The sequence below is a fragment of the Drosophila innubila genome, chromosome X (assembly GCF_004354385.1).
Source record: "Drosophila innubila isolate TH190305 chromosome X, UK_Dinn_1.0, whole genome shotgun sequence".
Lineage (NCBI taxonomy): Eukaryota > Metazoa > Arthropoda > Insecta > Diptera > Drosophilidae > Drosophila > Drosophila innubila.
This window is the reverse complement of record NC_047626.1, coordinates 3,942,334-3,961,780: the sequence shown is the minus strand read 5'-3', so window position 1 is coordinate 3,961,780 and position 19,447 is coordinate 3,942,334. Positions and strand designations below refer to the sequence as shown.

At 34.7% G+C, this 19,447-nt stretch overlaps 3 protein-coding genes across 3 annotated transcripts in view; 2 read left to right on the top strand and 1 right to left on the bottom strand.

Annotated features, from left to right (window-relative positions):
• The window catches only part of LOC117793304 (relaxin receptor 2), a 47,396-nt gene extending 35,131 nt beyond the window's left edge, over window positions 1–12,265 (top strand). The window contains exons 13-18 of the mRNA XM_034633591.1: window positions 6,883–7,118; window positions 8,008–8,122; window positions 8,486–8,630; window positions 9,744–9,898; window positions 9,970–10,043; window positions 11,686–12,265. Coding sequence (XP_034489482.1) covers window positions 6,883–7,118; window positions 8,008–8,122; window positions 8,486–8,630; window positions 9,744–9,898; window positions 9,970–10,043; window positions 11,686–11,990 — 1,030 coding nt within the window. The 3' untranslated portion in view covers window positions 11,991–12,265. The remainder of the gene's footprint in view (window positions 1–6,882; window positions 7,119–8,007; window positions 8,123–8,485; window positions 8,631–9,743; window positions 9,899–9,969; window positions 10,044–11,685) is intronic.
• Window positions 12,149–15,861, bottom strand: LOC117793305 (26S proteasome non-ATPase regulatory subunit 5). Its single transcript, XM_034633592.1, has 2 exons — window positions 14,582–15,861; window positions 12,149–12,700 (listed from the first exon to the last, which is right to left on the bottom strand). Exons 1-2 carry the CDS (start codon window positions 15,724–15,726, stop codon window positions 12,331–12,333), a joined length of 1,515 nt encoding a protein of 504 aa, XP_034489483.1. The 5' UTR covers window positions 15,727–15,861; the 3' UTR covers window positions 12,149–12,330.
• A 778-nt stretch (window positions 15,862–16,639) lies between these two features.
• Window positions 16,640–19,009, top strand: LOC117793612 (brahma-associated protein of 60 kDa). The gene is made up of 3 exons (XM_034633981.1): window positions 16,640–16,907; window positions 16,977–18,224; window positions 18,738–19,009. The coding sequence occupies exons 1-3, from the start codon at window positions 16,794–16,796 to the stop codon at window positions 18,891–18,893; spliced, it is 1,518 nt and encodes a 505-aa protein (XP_034489872.1). The 5' UTR covers window positions 16,640–16,793; the 3' UTR covers window positions 18,894–19,009.
• Window positions 19,010–19,447: the final 438 nt, after the last annotated feature.

The following is a 19,447-nucleotide window of genomic DNA, read 5'->3' as shown; positions in this document are numbered from 1 at the left end:
CGTATTCGTATTCTTGCAACAATTTCAAAATCGTTTTTAAAAGGAAACCCTTCCTTTTTTTTCTCTTTTTAACTACTTATTTGTACTCAATCGATTTCTCAGAAATGCTCTTCAAATGAAACCTTTTAAAAATTGAACAAGATTGAGTGAAATCAATAAATAAATAAATGAATTGAAGCCTTATTTCAATTGCTTTCCATTTTGTGTGATTTTTTTGACTTGATTTTTTATGTCAATAAATTTATAAGTTCATTTTCAATTACAATTTTTTTTTTTTAATTTTCTACTGCTTCAAAATCAAGCATAAAAAAATTTTAGTAATTATAAAATTGGAATGCATGAAGCGTACGTACAATTTAAATATATAGTAAATACATAGATATAAAATTATAAAAATTATAAAATTAGGCAGGATGAAGAATATAGAAGTTATAAAATTACGAAGGATGCAATTTATGTATAATTGAAATTTCGATAATATTTTTTTTTTTTATTTATATTGTATAAAATTTTTTTTTAAATATTAATTAACCTAAGAAGAGGCGATAAAGCATTATTATAAAATACTCATACCAACTTAGTTTGTACAAAGATAGTTTAGCTATAATTTTCTTCACTTAAATACACTTAAATAAAATTCTACTAGCACAATTCCGCACACAGCCATATTAACTGAAATTTTGCGACAAATGCTATTAAAATTTTGAGAATTCCACCAAGTTTCATACGGCTTCCACAGACAATGTCTAATTGCTTAACCTCAAGTTGGAAAGTTAAGCTGTGTGATTTGCAAACGCATTGAGCAAAGCCTAATTAGTGAGGTTAGGTGGTTAGGATGGGATACTGAAGGAGTATTTAGTACTAATCCGAAACTCATTCATTAGTTCACAATTGAAACAATTGCAAGGCACTTTAGAATTGTTATGCATTGTGCCGAATTGTTGAGGGCACAATTGTCTAATAAGTACCTATAATTATAATTATCTAAGCAGTTAAGTAGTGGGAGAAATGGGAGAGCTTAGGAGGCGAGTTAATAATGGGCGAATTCAGCTGAAATTTTCAGAATTTAAACTTGAAATATTTAAGTATTCAATTATCAAAAATAGAGATTTTATTTTTAAAGTTACGAAACTTTAAATCTAAAATAATAATCATAGAATTTAAATAATTGTAACGTCACCTTGGGAGAGCTTAGGAGGGGAGTTAATAATAGATGAATTCAGCTGAAATTTTCAGAATTTAAACTTGACATATTTCAGTATTCATTTAACAAGAAAAGAGTTTTAATTTTAAAAGTTACACAACCTTAAATCCAAAATAAAAACTCAAAGAATTGAAATAATTGCAACGTCTTCTTGGGAGAGCTTAGGAAGGGAGTTAATAATAGATGAATTCAGCTGAAATTTTCAGAATTTAAACTTGACATATTTCAGTATTCATTTAACAAGAAAAAAGTTTTGATTTTAAAAGTTATGCAACCCTAAATCTAAAATAAAAACTCAAAGAATTGAAATAATTGCAACGTCTTTAATAACTTCGTTTTGTATGTGTTTGAAATTGAACGCATTTTGGGTCTATTTGCTGACGGCATTCTCCCCATAAGGCAGGTAGAACTTCATTGGGCATCCAACACATCATCATCATCATCATTATCATTATCATCAGCATTATTATTAGTATTAATTAGTTGTATAGGGCACGTCGTAGTCGCTCTCGTAGCACCAAAAGACGCATCTGATGCTGATGATCAGTGCTTCCCAGTGGTGCAGTGGCTCCCGATGACGTTGTGGCTGCTAACGGTGGCTCGATCATTAGACCGTTACGACTCACACATGGTACACCACCACCGCGATTTCGTACAACCAGATCCAAATCGACGGCTGAGTTAATCTCCGGACTCTGATGCTGATACTCAAAATGCATGCCGACCACTTTCAGAGTTATGCAAATTTTAAAATTTTGACTATTTTTTTTTACGATTTGAGTATGACAGTAAACAGATTTTGTTTAAATGTATAGCTCGTCAATCCCTTTGAGACCTTAGCCCACTTCGATTTAGTATTAAAAAAAATGTTTTAAAAATAAAATTTAATCTTATTTTGCGAAATTTCTTGTAGATACTTTTTATTTTTTCGTTTTAGTTTTCGATTTCGTTCTATTTTTCTAAAAGTTATTTTTTATTTTCTGTATGTATATATATTATTTTGTTGGGTGTTTAAAAATAACTTACAATTTAAGTTTGTTTTATGTCCAGAAAATACATGCATACGTAAAAAAGAGATAGTTTCAAAATTTTGACCTGTAAAGTTGCTAGATTAGAGATTCGACCAACTTCAAACATTCATAACTTTGTCAATTTCCAATCGTTTTTTTAATGGAATATCATTTTGGTAATGGTTTGACCTCATTAATCATTCTGCATTCAACATTTATTTATTTTCGAAAAAAAAAATGTTCTCTCCAGATCTTCGTTTAAAGCTAAGGGTCCCCCCTTTGGAATATTGAAAATTGAAAATTTTAAATCTCAAGTTTTCACTTTTAATCAACTCCTTATATCGTAATTAGTATAAAACAACACTTTAAACTTGATTCTGAGACCTTTCATTTTTTTGTAAAAAATCATGCGGAATTGGTCGAAAATTTTGACTTGTAAAGTTGTCAGATCAAAAATCTGACCAACTTCAAAATGTCATAACTTTATCAAAACTCAACCAATTTTCAAGCGGAATGTCATTTTGATCATGTTTCGGTCTCGGAGTTCGTTCTGCATTTAGATTTTATTGAGTTCGGTAAATAAATATTTTTCTCTAGATTCTTCTAGATATTGATTTCGATGCTAAGGGTCCCCCCTTTAAAATTTTGAAAATTGAAAATTTTAAATCTTAAGTTTTCACTTTTAATCAACTCCTTGTATCGTATTTAGTATAAAATAAGACTTTAAATTCGATTCTGAGACCTTTAATTTTTTTGTAAAAAATCATGTCAGATTATACAAAAATGTAGACTTCTAACGTGGCTATGTCAAAGGTTAGACTAGCTTCAATTTGTCTTAACTCTGTCAAATCTTAACCGATTTTAAAACAGAATGTCATTTTGGACGTGGCTTGGCCTCTAAATTCATTCTGCATTTAAATTTTGTTCAACTAGAAAATTTCATAATATTCGACCAACATCGCCTGATTTCGAAATCGATGGTAAGGGTCCCCCCTTTGAAATTTTGAAAATTCAAAATTTTAAATCTCAAGTTTTCACTTTTAATCAACTCCTTATATCGTTATTAGTATAAAACAACACTTTAAACTTGGTTCTGAGACCTTTAATTTTCTTGTAAAAAATCATGTGAAATTGGATAAAACTTGTGACTTGTAAAGTTGCTAGGTTAAAAGTGTGATTAACTTTAAACTGCTATAACATCTGCAAAACTCAACCGATTTTTAAGTAGAATGTCATTTTGGTCTTTCAATTCATTCTGCATTCAAATTTCATATTTTGAATTGTATCTTTTATAGTCATAAGCTGCTGTCTTCAGCTTTCCCTACGTTGGGCGCCAACCGCTCAAGTGGCGAGTGTTGCATTCGCTTGTGGCATAAGTTGCACCTTGAGTTTTGGTAACGCTTTTTCCATTTGGCATTCTTATTTGCCAAGAAGGCGTCAGTGAGTGAGTGAGGCAGACACTTGTCATCAGCTAACTGAACTGAGTGATTATCTTGACTGTCTGCCACGTTGCAAGTGGCAAGCTCCTGTTGCCTCTGTAGTGGATGGAATTTTCATGAAAATTAAAATGAAAATGAAAATGAAAATTACGTTTTCCCTAGCCGTTTGTTTGTTTGTTTGCTTACATTTACATGCTTTGCGTGCTCTTCTGAGCTTCAGTTCCGCTAGCAGCTTCTTCTTTCTGCTTCTTTCTGCTTCTTCTTTTCCCCGCCGGGCAGCTTGCAACTTGCAACTCCTTTGGCTTGCCAACTGCGAGTGCCTAATGTGAGTTTGAGTGTTTGTAGCCATGTTTTGAGTGTACATATATTCATTCTCTAGACTCGCACACTCATTCGCAAAGCAAACATGAGGCAAGTGTAATATCTGTGTGTGTGTGTGTGTGTCTGTGGGCATGTGTGTGTGCCACGTGTGTGGCAACAAGCCAGCAAATACTTTCACGTCGCCATCGTGGTGGCATGTGGCAAGTTGCCTCTGCTGCATTCTTCAACTCATACTCGTATTCATTGCAGTTGACGTTTTCATAAAAATTAAATACTTTCTCCTTGTTCTCAGAACTCTATCCTCAATTTTCCAGCTTTTCCGGCGTTTTCTTCTCCTTCATTCACTTCCCCTGGCTTTTATTAGCCTTCTTTACCTCTCTTAATCTAAGTTTTCTCATAATACTGCTGATATTTAAGCTCTTCCGCTTATGCCCCAAAATGAGGCAGCTGTGAAGTTTAGAACAGTTTTCCAATCAACTGTAAAAAACATGCTTATGGTGTTTAAGTATATTTTTGACAGACCCAACTAATTTTTTGACTTTATATATAGTCAAAAAAATGCATTAAAAATGCATGTGAAAGTTTTTCAAGTTTTTCAAATATATATTTTTTTTAAAACAGTAAAGTAGTGTTGTATAACACTTTAAAATTCTATCATAAAAAATAATTTGAAGTCAAAGCTCATACACTTATATCGTTTTGGTCACTAATAAAGTTCACAAAGCTTTTTTCAAACTATAAACTTTTGTTTTAAAAACCTACCAAACAGAACTTCAGATTTAAATATTTTTAGAGCTGAATTCTAACGCAAATTTACTTTTTAATTAAGTTGATAGATTAAATTAGAATTGACTTTTAAGTAAGCTTTATTTTAACCCTTAAAAGTTTATTTTTTGAAGTATTATTTAAAAAACTTTTATTTAAATGTCTGCGAAATTAGAAATGCTACATAAATTTCTGATTTTGTTTCGAATAATATATACAGCTTATAAAGCTCCTGAAAAAGCTCGGTTAGCAATGAAAGATTATTGTAAAATCTTATTTAAAGGAACTGCGGATACTAAAAGCTTACTTAAATTGAAAGTTAATAATTTTTAACAATTCTGTTATCGTTTAGTAAAATTGGCATATTTTATTAAGCTTTTTAAAAAGCTAATTTGTAACAACTACCAGATAAAGCTTCCTAAAAAGCTCGGGGCAAGCTGAAAGCTTAATGATATTAAAAGGTTCTTAGTTTTTAATTTCCCTAAATTGCCGAACAACATAATTAGTACAAAAAGCTGCTTAAAAAGCTCACTTTAAGCTTATGTCATGCCTAAAGTACTTGTAGCTCTTAAGCAACTTCAAGCTCAAGTTAATGTGCCATAAGTACAATCATACTTTCCATTATCCTAACTCAAACTCAAATTTCGCCCTGCGACCTTCACAACGTGTACGTGTTTATTTTGATATTTACATTTTGTAAGTAGAAGGAAGTGCACATAGAGCAAATTAATAGATTGTAGCACACTTGAAGTTCCCATAAATTACAGTTCAAACACTCACACTTTCCCTCTCGCTCACACACACACACAAACACATATACACTTCGGACTGGACAATCATCATAAGTAGAGCGAAGTTGAAATAACTAGTAGAAAAGCCTACACTGAAGAAGAGCCCGACTGTGAGAGACCCTGTATTGATGTAAAAACTAATAGTGAAAGTTGCAAATTTTGTAGAGTGTTCTTTTCTTCTTTCATTGGTGCGATACTGCATTTAATTTTTTTCTAGAAAAACTTTACAGTTTATTATCATTCATTGTATTTACTATAAGAGCTAAAATCTAAAACTCTAACTTTATAATTGACTATATAATTTATTTTTTATCGATTTAAAGGTGATTTAAAATGGTACCTCATAAGAACTCCAAATAATTTGTTATCAATTTCAATTTCAAATACAAAAAAAAAAAAAAAAACAAAGTAAAAATGTAAGAAACCAACATAAGAAAGTTTAAAAAAGCAATGATAAATTAGGAAATTTTAACTAAAAAAACGCTCGGAGTACAAAAATTGGATAATTTGATTTTCTTTTTTAGATGATAAATTAAGAAATTCTACCTACAAAAAACCTTTGGAGTACAAAAATTGGAAAATTTGATTCTTAATTATATATTTATAGTTTTGCGTTTTTCTTATTTTTGTTTTTAATTTATTTTTTCATAATAAAATTACAATTTTTGGATGCAAATTTTTTTTTTTAACATATTTTATTTTCCTTATTTTATGTCCTTATTTTATTTTTCTATTTATTATGTTAGCTCCTGCGCCCCCTGCTCGTTTTGCTCGCCATCGTCAGGCTCGATTTTTATATATTATTATTCGATATTCGTATTGGAAAGCTAGATGGCTCTAGCTCTTATAGTCTTCGAGTTCTAGTTGTTCCTACAGACACACTTTTTAGGTACAGGGTCTAACAAAAAGCATCGACAATTGTGGCACGATGTCGTGTCCTGGCAACCGAATCATAATTCTGCAGTAATGAGGCAAGCAGGCAATTGACAATTGTATGCCACACACGCACACACAACACACACTTGCACACACACTCGCACACACACTTGGCACAAAGGCTTCGCTTTGTTTGCACCTAATTGGCCAATGCCATATGAAAGGGAAGAGCAGAGCGGGGAGAAAGGATAGCAAAGGGAACTGTTTATTAGGAGAAAGAGAGGGTAGAGACTGTTTTGTAGAGAGGAGGGAACTAAAATTTGCTTTAATTGCCCAAATTTATGCCAATTGATATTCCATGTGCATAGACAATGATTTCCGACTCTCACTGGAATCTCTCTTTCCCCCACTCTCTCAGCCTATCACTCTCTCTCTCTCTCTCTCTCACACATATTTGCCTCTTATTTTCTCTGCAGCGTTTGGGTTATGGCCTCCATTGCCGTTGTGGGCAATTTGCTCGTCCTTTTGGGTCGCTATTTCTACAAATCGCGCAGCAATGTGGAGCATTCGTTGTACTTGCGCCACCTGGCGGCCAGTGACTTTCTCATGGGCATCTACCTGACGCTTATCGCCTGTGCGGACATCAACTTTCGAGGACAATACATACGGCATGAGGAATCCTGGCGTCACAGCAGTCTCTGCGCCTTTGCTGGTTCGTGTTCACCGTACAATTCTACACTGAAAAAAAAAATGAGTGGTTTCTAAAATCAAAAATATTCGTTTTCAAAATGCTGTTTTTAAAATAAAGACTATTAAACAATTTGTTAACTTCTTTTTAACAATTTACAATGGATTTTTTAGACGACACTTTTTTATTTAATTTCTTTAAATTAAAATTATTTTATCAATTAAGATTTTCTTTTATTTCTTTTATCCACTTACGACGCATTGTTTTTTTTATTTATTTATATTGTTTAATTTAGATTCTTTTTTAAGTATAAGACAAATTAAAAAATAATACACTTCAAACCAAGGCTGTAAACCTCCAAAATTTTGTTAAAGGTTCAGTTCGGCGGCTCGAGCCATAAAGCAAGACATCGATTCGGTTCGCGAATTGGTTTATATACCCCCTGAACCCAAGGTTTGGGTTCGAACCTTGGTTCAATTTCATACAAAAAAAATATTTGTATTTTTATGAATTTTTCTCTACATCTTGAACTAATAAATTTTTTTTTTTAAGAAATCAAATTTTGATTATAATTTAAATTTATTTGAAGATTTAAATATGACTTGTTTTAATCCGAAGTCTCAAATAATTGCGTAGTATTGAAACACCATAAAATTTTTGTAATAATTTTTTTTTCGAACCGAACCTTTTATTTAAGAAAGCGGTCCGGCTTAGGTTCGGGTTCGCAAAGTAAATAATTTGAAGGGTTCGGTTCATGATCCGGTTCAGGCTGCTTAAAAGCCCGAACCAAACCGGTTTTACTAGGTTCGGCTCAGAACCGGTTTGCAGCCTTGCTTCAAACGAATATTTTTCTTTTTAGAAATCGATCTTTTTCAGTGTACTAAATTCGTATTTTAACTTCACATATTTCCAGGTTTTCTGAGCACATTCAGCTGTCAGTCGTCGACACTTCTCCTCACTCTGGTCACCTGGGATCGTCTCATGTCCGTTACACGACCTCTTAAGCCACGTGATACTGAGAAATTTAGGTAAGCTTTTAAAACTGAATAACAAGAGAAGTTCTAAAGTATTAAGCGGATATAATAACTTATTAATTTAAAAATCATTTTAAACACCTCTTTATTTCTGAATTTTGCAAACTTTTCTTATAATCTTAAAAAAAAACTACTATAAAGTTGATATTAATAATTTTTAAAAAGTGCTGCTTATTATTAAATAACACTTTATTGTATTAATCAGTTTTAGCCTATATTCCAGTTGTTATATTTATTTAACGTTAACTAACTTTTTTAACCTAACCTATAACAGCTGTACCTAACCTTACTTTACCTAACCCCACTTTATTTGTTCGCTCACCAGTGTTGTATAAGTGCGTATATTGTCTTTTACAGAATTGTATTGCGACTGTTGCTCGTTTGGGGCATGAGTTTTGCCCTGGCTGCGGCACCTTTAATGCCCAATAATTACTTTGGAGCCCATTTCTATGGGAATAACGGTGTCTGTCTCTCACTCCACATACACGATCCATATGCGAAGGTAAGCAAAAGAGAAGAGGAAAAGAAAAGTGAGTAAGAATGACAAGTGAAAAGAAACCCCGCAAGATTATGTGAAATATGGGTTTATAAAAGATGAAAGAAAAAAAAGGCATTTTTTTTGAGAAGAAATTAAAAGATAAAAAACATTAAATAAATAATAGATTTCAAAAAATCAAATGCAATCAGAAGAAATACTAAATATAAGTTAAATTAGTAGAAAACGGTAAATTAAACAGACGAAGGTAAGGAAAGAAGAAAATATGTTATATACAAAAAGGAGAAAAGTAAATTGGGGCTCAAAAAATCTTAATTGTTTAAATAGGGATAAAATGAAAAGAAATAAACTAAAAAAAAAAAAGAAAAACTAAAAAATGTAAAGAAATTAAATTTAAATAAAACGAAAAGGAAAGGACAGACAATTAATACAAAGAAGATAGAATCATATTAAAACATGAGAACTAAATGAAAACAGAAAGTAAAAAGTTGCATATAAAATATATGACAGAATAAAAAATGTAAACACAATATTCAAAGAATGCCGAAGAAAAATAATAAAATAAAATGTGTATAAATAGAAAATAATAATAGAAAAATTGTAAGAAAAAACGATTAGCAGAAAAGATTTTAAAAAATATGCAAAAAATGCTGAAAAAAATAATAAAATAAAATGTTTCAATAGGTATAAAATGAAAAAATAATAAACTTAAAAAAAAGAAAAATAAGAAAAATTAAGAAATTTAATTTGAATGAAACGTAATGAAAAGGACAGACAATTAATACAAAATATAAGAGCTAAACAATAACAGTAACTAAAAAGTTGCATAAAAAATATAGGACAGAATAAAATATTTAAAAAAACAATATTCAAAGAATGCCGAAGAAAGATAATAAAATAAAATGTGTATGAATAGAAAATAATAATAGAAAATTGAAAGAAAAAGCTATTAGCAGAAAAAACAACTATGTTTATTTTCTTTAGGATTGGGAATAATCTGCACTGTTCTTAAACATATCTTTGGTACAGCGTTTAAAATATATCAAAATTTAAGAATATAGAAAAGTCTTTAGCAGAGAACATAACTTTGTTTATATTTAACTATCCTATTTTTCTCAGGGCTGGGAGTATTCGGCATTGTTGTTCATCTGCATTAACACGATGTCGCTGATCTTCATACTCTTCTCCTATGTGCGAATGTTGCAAGCGATACGCGACTCTGGCGGTGGCATGCGTAGCACACACAGCGGACGTGAGAATGTTGTTGCAACACGGTGAGTTCATAAATATCCACAGTGCCATCCGCATATGCTAAATACGTTCCACAATCAATTGTTGCCAACAGTTTTGCCATCATTGTAACCACGGACTGCGCTTGTTGGTTGCCCATCATTGTGGTCAAAATTGCCGCTCTGTCAGGTATGTTATCTCAATTCGAAAAATAATACTAAGAATGCCAAAACTTGCAAATGCAAAAATTAGAAAAAGACAAAATCGCGCGATGGTTCATAAAATATTTATTATTTTGGCCAGGGATTAAAAGCGTAATAGAAAACGTAACCATTAACCGGTATTAACCGATTGAAGCTAATAACCATATACCATATTATACCAAAATCGAAAAACCAAAATTAATTGAACCGAAATAACCGATTAGAAACCGATTGATGCATGTCGGTTAGTTTCGGTGTAATAATAATACATTAATTTCATTTATGTTGTTAAGGTGAAGTCATTGTTTTCGATTTTTAGCTTAAATATCGATCCTATAAGATAGAACTTTTTTGAAATCAAAACATTTTTGTTTATATATTAACGTTTCTTTCACAACAATTTTTTTATTTTTAACCGAACTTAGACCGGTTTTTTGAAACCGAAACATGCAAAAAAAAAAAAAAAGACCGGTAACCATTACGAAACCGTTATATAGTATAGTACAAAGATTTTGCGTAACCGATAACAATACAGAATACAGAAATAACCTATATTACCGCCTAAAAATCGACATAAAAAATTTTATATTCAAATTATAAGAACAATTTAAAAGCTAGTGACACCAAACTTGGTATGTAGGTTCCTCTATATTGCAGGGAGATCAAGCTTGTTTCTTTTTTCGATCGGACCACTATATCATATAGTGCCCATAGGAACAATCGGTAGAAAATCAAGCTTTATTATGAAAAACTTTGTCTTATGAGATATCATCACCAAACTTATAGAATATGCATTTAAGTTAGTCTTATACATCTTTACCGAAGTTGGTTCAAATCGGATCACTATATCATATAGCTGTCATAGGACCGATCGGGCGAAAATCAAGTCTTTGTATGAAAAACTTTTTTGTTTTATGAGATATCGTAAACAAACTGATACAAAATGTATTTTACTTGGTTTTTATATATCCTTACCAAAGTTGGTTCAAATCGGACCCCTATATCATATAGCTGTCATAGGACCGATCGGGAGAAAAATCAAGTCTTATTATGAAAAACTTTTTTGTTTTTTGAGATATCAAACCCAAACTCATACAATATGTATATAACTTGGTTTTATATATCCTTACCAAAGTTGGTTCAAATCGGACCCCTTTATCATATAGCTGCCATAGGACCGATCGGTCAAAAATTAAGTTTTAGTATGAAAAACTTTTTGTTTTATGAGATATCGTAAGCAAACTGACAGAATATGCATTTAAGTTTGTTTTATACCTCCTTTCCAGTTCAATTCGGTTTACTATATCATATTGCTATATCATATACCATTGAAACAAGTAGTCGAAAATGTAATACAGCGCTCTGCGAGGGCGTCAAGTGAGCAGAATATTTTTTTTAAATTTTCAGCAGTCTTAGATTTTTTTATCCATCTAGTTTTTTCCTAATTTTTATACTCTGAATATTTTAAGCAGTTGAAATTCCTTTTTCCTTTTTTTCATCCATATTTTGGTTTGATAAAGTTGTATTCTTTGTTCTTGAAATTTCATACAAAATGTTCGGAATTCGTTTGAGATACCAGTTATCTCTCTAGCTCACTCTCTTTAGTAACTCTTGCCTTACTCTTTCAGGCTGTGTTATTTCACCCAACTTATACGCCTGGCTGGCGGTGCTGGTACTGCCGGTGAACTCGGCCCTCAATCCGGTGCTCTACACGCTGACAACGGCCGCATTTAAGCAGCAACTGCGTCGTTATTGCCACACATTGCCGAGCTGCTCACTCGGCAACAACGAGACACGATCGCAGACGAACACCGGCTACGAGTCGGGACTGAGTGTCAGTCTGGGTCACTTGGGTGGTACCGCTGGTACAGCCGGTGGTGGTTCGGGACGCAAACCACAGCGTATGTCCAATCGACACATGAGTTATCTGTAGAATGTGGACAGCAGGAGGACATTGGAGGAGACGCGACTGTAATGTGATCTAAATGTGTAGTTAATTTTATTGTAATTCTATATAGATGGTATAACTATATATTAATATATATATATGTATATGTATATGTACATTCGCATGTAAATACAGATTTCTGATTATATTGCGGCAGTTGCAGCAACTGCAAACAAATAACATTTATTTTTTGCATGAAAACTAACCTCAATTCTAGCAGATCAACTAACGTTACATTTACAGCATAACCTCAAAAAAAATTATTATTATTAAATTATTATGATGGCGGCTTTGGTTGCAACAACTTGACACAATCAACGTAATGCTACTGACTTCCCTGCCCCTCGGTGGCAATATTCACGACAGTCTGCTGATAAAGCGGCCCCTCATTCACATACGCCGTAAAGCGTACAATTTCCGTGGGCGTAAACTCGCTGCTCACGGACAACAGCTGCATTATCTGCCACTTGAGATACTTGACATCCTTGTCCAAATCCTGCTGACGCGACAACAGAAACTCAATGGCACCTGCCGTCTGTTGCACGGCCGTAATGCCCCACGGATACTGACAGAGGGTCTTCAGCAATCCCAAGGCGGCCAGCTGCAGATCGGGAAAGGGTGTGTGCAGCAGCTCCATGATGTGATTCACCTGTCGTCCACCAGCGAAGCATTCATACCAGCCCAACAAAATAGTGCTGGAAAATAAAACACATTTAGTGATAGCTTAAACAGAAACGGGAAAGAAAGAAAGAAAGAAGAAAGATTTGATACACTTGCATTGCCCTGAATTTAATTTTAAATTGATCGTTTCTATATGATATAGTCATCCAATTTCAACTAAATTTGATCAGTATGTAAAAGACAATAGCAAATTTATAGTCTGCAAATTTTGTTAAGATATCTCGAGAAACAACGATAAATTTCTTCTTAAAGATTGGGTTTCGAAAGATTGTTCCTATGACAGCTATATGATATATGGGCCCAACAATATAGTGCTGAAATATAAACCTTATTTAGTGATAGCTTAAACAGAAACGAGAAAGAAAGAAAGAAAGATAGAAGAAAGATTTGATACACTTGCATTGCCCTGAATTTAATTTTAAACTGATCGTTTCTATATGATATAGTCATCCAATTTCAACTAAATTTGTTCAGTATGTAAAAGACAATAGCAAATTTATTGTCAGCAAGTTTTGTTAAGATATCTCGAGAAATAACGATAAATTTCTTCTTCTTCTTAAAGATTGGGTTTCGAAAGATTGTTCCTATGACAGCTATATGATATATGGGTATCACTTTAATTAAATTTGTTCGGGGTGTATAAGACTGTATCAAATGTATGTTCTGCGAGATTAGTTGAGAAATTATAAAAGACTTAAGGTTGATTTTTGAGCGATCATTCCTATGACAACTATATGACAAAATGATCCGATTTAAAAAAAAAAATTGGTTAGAATAATCGAGACAAGAGTAAATTGAAAATCTGCAAGTTTGATTGAGATATCTCAAGAAGAAATAAAAGTTTTTTTTTACTAAAAGTTGATTTTTGAGCGATCATTCATTCCTATGACAGCTATATGACAAAGTAATCCGATTTAAAAAAAAATTGTTAAAGATGTATGGGACAATAGTAAGTAGACAATCTGCGAGTTTGGTTAAGATATCTCAAAGGACAACAAATATCTCATACTAGAGGTTGATTTTAAGCCGATCGTTCCTATGGCAGCTATATGATATAGTGATCCGATTTGAACAAAATTTGATCAGAATGAATGAGAGAAAAGTAAATATACTCTCTGCAATTTGGATTAAGAAATCTTATGAATATGAAATGTTTTTCATACTAAAGGTTGATATTGGATCGATTGTTCCTATGGCAGCTGTATGATATAGTGATCTGATTTGAACAATATTTGGTAAGAATGTATAGGACGATAGTAAATATTCAATCTGCATTTTTGGTTGAGATATCTCAAGAACAAAAAAAGTTTTTCATACTAAAGGTGGATTTAGGACCGATCGTTCCTATGGCAGCTACATGATAAAGGTACCCGATCCCGTATCTGATCGACATATGTTTTGTTATAAGTCATAAGTCGGATGTATGTTAAGTTTTATCTAGATAAATTTAAGACTTGGACACTAATTGACATATAAAACAGACGAAAAAGTTTTATACCAAAGGATGATATTTTTTCGATCATTTCTATGGTAGCTATATGATATACCGATCCGATCTTAATAAAATTTGGATAGGATGTATAGGACAATAGTAAATATATAATCTTCAAGTTTGGTAGAGATATCTCAAGAACAAAATAAGTTTTTCATACTAAATGTGGATTTAGGACCGATAGTTCCTATGGTAGCTACATGATATATGTATTCCCATAGGTCATAAAACGGATCTATGCCAAGTTTTATAAAGATAAATTCAAGAATTGGAGACTAAGTAGTTGACATGGAAACAGACGGACATGGCTATATGCACTTTGCTGATCTTCCTAATCTAAATTATCTATACTCTCTATATATATAAGTTCCCTTTTGCAAGTGTAAAAGAAGGTAATTCTCACTTGAGCTCACTGCTGGGCATCCCTTCCAGCGTGTAGATGACGTCCAGCGAGTTGAGCAGACGAATCTTAAGTGGAGGCGACAGATTCTTGAGATGAGTCGAATATTTGCGCAGCAGTTGCTCCATGGCGGACTGAAAGTGTTGATGCATGAGCAGCTTGCCCTGCACAGTGCTTGTGAGATTGGCCAGCGTGTCCAGGCCAGTTGGCAGCATCGCCTCATCCCCAGACTCCAAGAGTTGGAAGAGGCAAGCCAACATTTGTGGATAACCCGCAATGATCTTTTGCGGCTGCACTGCAGCAATCTTGCCAAAGAACTTCATGATGCTGGGCAGGATCAAAGCATCCAAAGGATTCTCATCGATGCGTTCCACACGACTGCTGATGATGTCCAGGACACGACGACGCTCCATGTAGCTAAGTCCATGATTCTGCTCGGCCAGCGGCACCAGAATCTCCATGACACTGGACATGAGCAGGACATCATCGTTGTCCAGTTCACTGAGTGCTGCATCCAAAATGAATTCAACGGAACTCAAGCTGGCAGCACTGTGCTTGGCCAGCATTACGGCCAGCTCATAGACGCGACAGCAGACCATCTCATCCCGCTGCAGCAGCTGCAGCAGCTTCGACTGTACGCCGGAGTCGGTCAACCAATTAGTCAGCTCTAGATTCAGTATATCAATGGCAATGACACTGGACTGCGTCTCCGGCTGCTGCAGTTCGTCCAGCACATACAAGAGCAGTTCAGTGCTGGGCAGCGGCTTTGGTTCACGCTGCGAACGCAGCTGCTTCAGCAGATTGCCGAGCACTAGCGAACGCACGGCGGGATTGGAATGAGTTAGTGGCAAACTTAGCAACTCTGGCAATTTGGCATCCTGTATGTCCAGTTCCAACTGTTGCAGGCAGCTGCGCAGCACATCAATGGCCAGATTTACCACCTGCTCCTGCTCCTGCTCCTTCTCCCCTTTCACAATCCTGGCACATTCATACAAATTCGGCGCGCGCAACAACAACTCGATGACCTGACGATTTATCGGCAGCGCCGATTGTTTGTTGATATTTGCATACATGTTGCTGAGTGTCTCCTCGCGCTTGTTTACCGTCTCCAGTTCACGCAAATTGCATTGCCACCATTCCTCATCCATTGTGATTGTCTTTAACTCTTTTTCGAAACTCAAAAATGTTAAATTACGCTGTCAAATGAAAAACACTACAAAGTGAAGTAAATGCTTTATCGATAAGTGTGTGACTGCCGATAGCTGCCTGTCACGTTCAGTGTGACCGTCTGGCTGGCAGTCGAAAAATGCGCACATACCAGCAGCTGTTAAGGCAATGTTAAAATGTTAGCGAACTTAACAGACTCCGTTTTGGAACTATTTGGTTCATGCAACCAGTGTTGGCTTTTTTCTAGCAGTTTTGACTACATTCAAAGTTTAACTGCTAGAAAATTTGCAATATGTTAATCTTTAATATATATTGCGCTATAATGGGGTATTAGTATTTCTTCTCAAGCAATGAAAAAGTATACAAAAAATAAGGATTTCCAGCCAGAAACAGCTAATTTTCCTCTAAAAATTAGATAAAATAAACGTTATATTTTAATGAGTGTTGCGGGCTTGTCACTGCTCGTTTTGTTTTAAAATATACTTATTTATTAAATAAGTGCCAACTAAGAAAAGTTAATAAAAAAAAAATATGAAAAATATCGTTTAATTAAAAATTACAATTAAAACAAAAAAATAAACAATTTTAAAAGTAGAAAATTCTGTAGTGATTCAAACAGTCAAATTATCCAACATTCGATGCATGCATAAGGGAAACTCTTTATTAATTATTTATTACAAATTCGAAATTAAGTGCTAAAGAGGATTCTGCAAACATTTTCAATATGCAATTTAAAAATTAAAATTAGAGAAATGACATAAAAAAAATTAACAAATAGATCTGTAAATGGAAATGAACCATTTGAACCAAGCGCTGCCACACCGTACTTTGGCTCACTTTGGTTAATAGTTCAATTGAACCTAAGCTGAGCGAGTCGCTACAACTCTAGTTACAACCCTAACAAAGTGCGACGCCATTTTACAGAGACGTTCTTCGCTGCTTTTCTTTTTTTTGTGACGCAGCGTTGTTGTAATTAAAAAACTTGTAATTTTGTTAAAGAATTGTCGGCAAACTGCAGGCCAACTCGCTAATACATACGGAGGTGAATATGTCGCAACGCTTTGCGCCTGGCCAAGCGCCGGTGCAGTCGCGCTATCAGCCGCCGCCCCCTCAAACCCCCGGCATGCGTCCCTATCCGCCAGGAACCGGCAGCAGTTTCCCGGTAAGTTGCCCAACACTGGTAATTATTGAATTGTCATTTGTAATTTGTGTTTGTTTGTTGTTTTTATAGCCTCGCGGCTTCCCACTTCATCCCAATACAACGCAGCCAGTGCCCGGCAGCGCTGCCGCGCCCGTTGGTCCCGGTCCCTCGCTGCTGCAGCGCGCGTCGCAGCCCAGCTTTCCCAGCGGACTGCGCGGCAGCGGCTCTGCCGGCGGCGGCGCTGGCAGCAAACGCTCAGCGGAATCGCGCAGCATTAACAGCGCTCAAAATAAGGCGGGTGAATTTGTGCCCGGCGCCAAGAAGAAGAAGAAGCTGGCGGATAAGATACTGCCACAAAAGGTGCGAGATTTGGTGCCGGAATCGCAGGCGTACATGGATCTGTTGACCTTTGAGCGTAAGCTGGATGCGACCATAATGAGGAAACGTCTGGATATTCAAGAGGCACTGAAGCGTCCCATGAAACAGAAGCGCAAGTTGCGCATCTTTATTTCGAATACATTCTATCCGAGCAAGGAGCCCAGCAATGAGGGCGATGAGGGCGCCGTTGCCTCCTGGGAGCTGCGGGTCGAGGGCAGATTGTTGGAAGATGGCAAGGGTGATCCCAATACCAAGATCAAACGCAAGTTTTCATCCTTCTTCAAGTCGCTGGTCATTGAGCTGGACAAGGAGCTGTATGGTCCGGATAATCATCTGGTGGAATGGCATCGCACACATACGACCCAAGAAACAGATGGTTTCCAGGTGAAGCGACCCGGAGATCGCAATGTGCGCTGCACTATATTGTTGTTGTTGGATTACCAACCACTCCAGTTCAAACTGGATCCACGTTTGGCCAGATTGCTGGGTGTGCACACCCAAACCCGACCCGTTATCATCTCCGCCCTGTGGCAATACATAAAGACGCACAAACTACAAGATGCCCATGAGCGGGAATACATTAATTGCGATAAGTATCTGGAGCAAATCTTTAGCTGTCAACGCATGAAATTTGCGGAGATACCACAACGTTTGAATCCTCTGCTGCATCCACCAGATCCGATTGTCATAAATCATTTTATTGAGAGCGGTGCGGAGAATAAACAAACCGCCTGCTATGACATCGATGTGGAGGTGGATGACACGCTGAAGAATCAAATGAATAGCTTCCTGATGAGCACCGCCAGTCAGCAGGAGATCCAAGGATTGGATACGAAAATACACGAGACGGTGGATACTATTAATCAAATGAAAACCAATCGCGAATTCTTTCTCAGCTTTGCCAAGGATCCGCAAATGTTTATACATCGCTGGATCATCAGTCAGACCAGAGATCTTAAAGTACTTGAGAATATCTATATATATATTATTATTTATTTATTATGATATGTTATATTAGTTCTATTATGTTTAACAAATCATTTTTTTAACTATACAATTTCATTTTTGCATTCTTAGTTAATTATAATTATACATTTTATGTTTATTTCTAAATCATGTTCTTTGATAATCCTTACATTAGTTTATTATGTTAAATTAGTTATGTTATGTTTAACAAATCATTTTTTTAACTATACAATTTCATTTTTGCATTCTTAGTTAATTATAATTATAAAATTAAATCTTTATTTATATTTAATGTTTTCTAATAATCCTTAGATTAGTTTAAGTAGTTTATCAATTATGGCACAAGTCACTATTATTTATATTATGTTTCTATTTATTTATTTATTTCTAGTTAAATTTCTCTAATAATCCTTAGTTTATTTTAAGTTTCAGTTATTTTCCTGTAATTGCATTTTTATTGTTGTCTCTTTTATATTAATATCTCTGCTCTCTTTCTTTCCTGTGCAGCTAATGACGGATGTGGTTGGCAATCCGGAGGAGGAGCGCCGTGCCGAGTTCTATTATCAGCCCTGGACACATGAGGCTGTCTCCCGTTACTTCTTCACCAAGGTCAATCAGAAGCGCGCTGAACTGGAGCAGGCATTAGGCATACGCAATGGTTAATCCTACTGTTCCGACTCCTGATCCGTCTACACCTCCATCTCCTTCTCCTCCCCCTTCAGCTGGGATTCTGTTCCACGGCAAACTCTATTTCCTTCGGCAGTTTAGTTTATAAGCTCCTAATGCTATATATACATAATTATATAATTTTTTTGCCAACCACAAAAACATGAAAACAGCTTCAGCTGCTAAAATAAAAATTATCATATAAATAGATAACTTTGAATGGATTTTAATTGCTTCCAAATTGATATTCCAACTTATTACGATTCGGCGTCTAGAATGGAAGCTTGGTAATGGAAAAAATAATCAATTTTAAAGCTAGAATCTTGGCACATATGATATATAATTATATTACGGATTTGTCCTAAAAATTCCATTACGTTTGGATAATAAATAAAATGGTAAGTTATGCAAGTAACAATTTAAGCCAAACTTAAAAGATTCTTTGTGATTTTAAGGTACAGGGTCTTAAAATAAGTAGCTAAACAAAAATTTCAACAAATGCTAATTAAGTCCTTAGTTGTTGTAATTAGGAGGAACCACATCTGTAAATT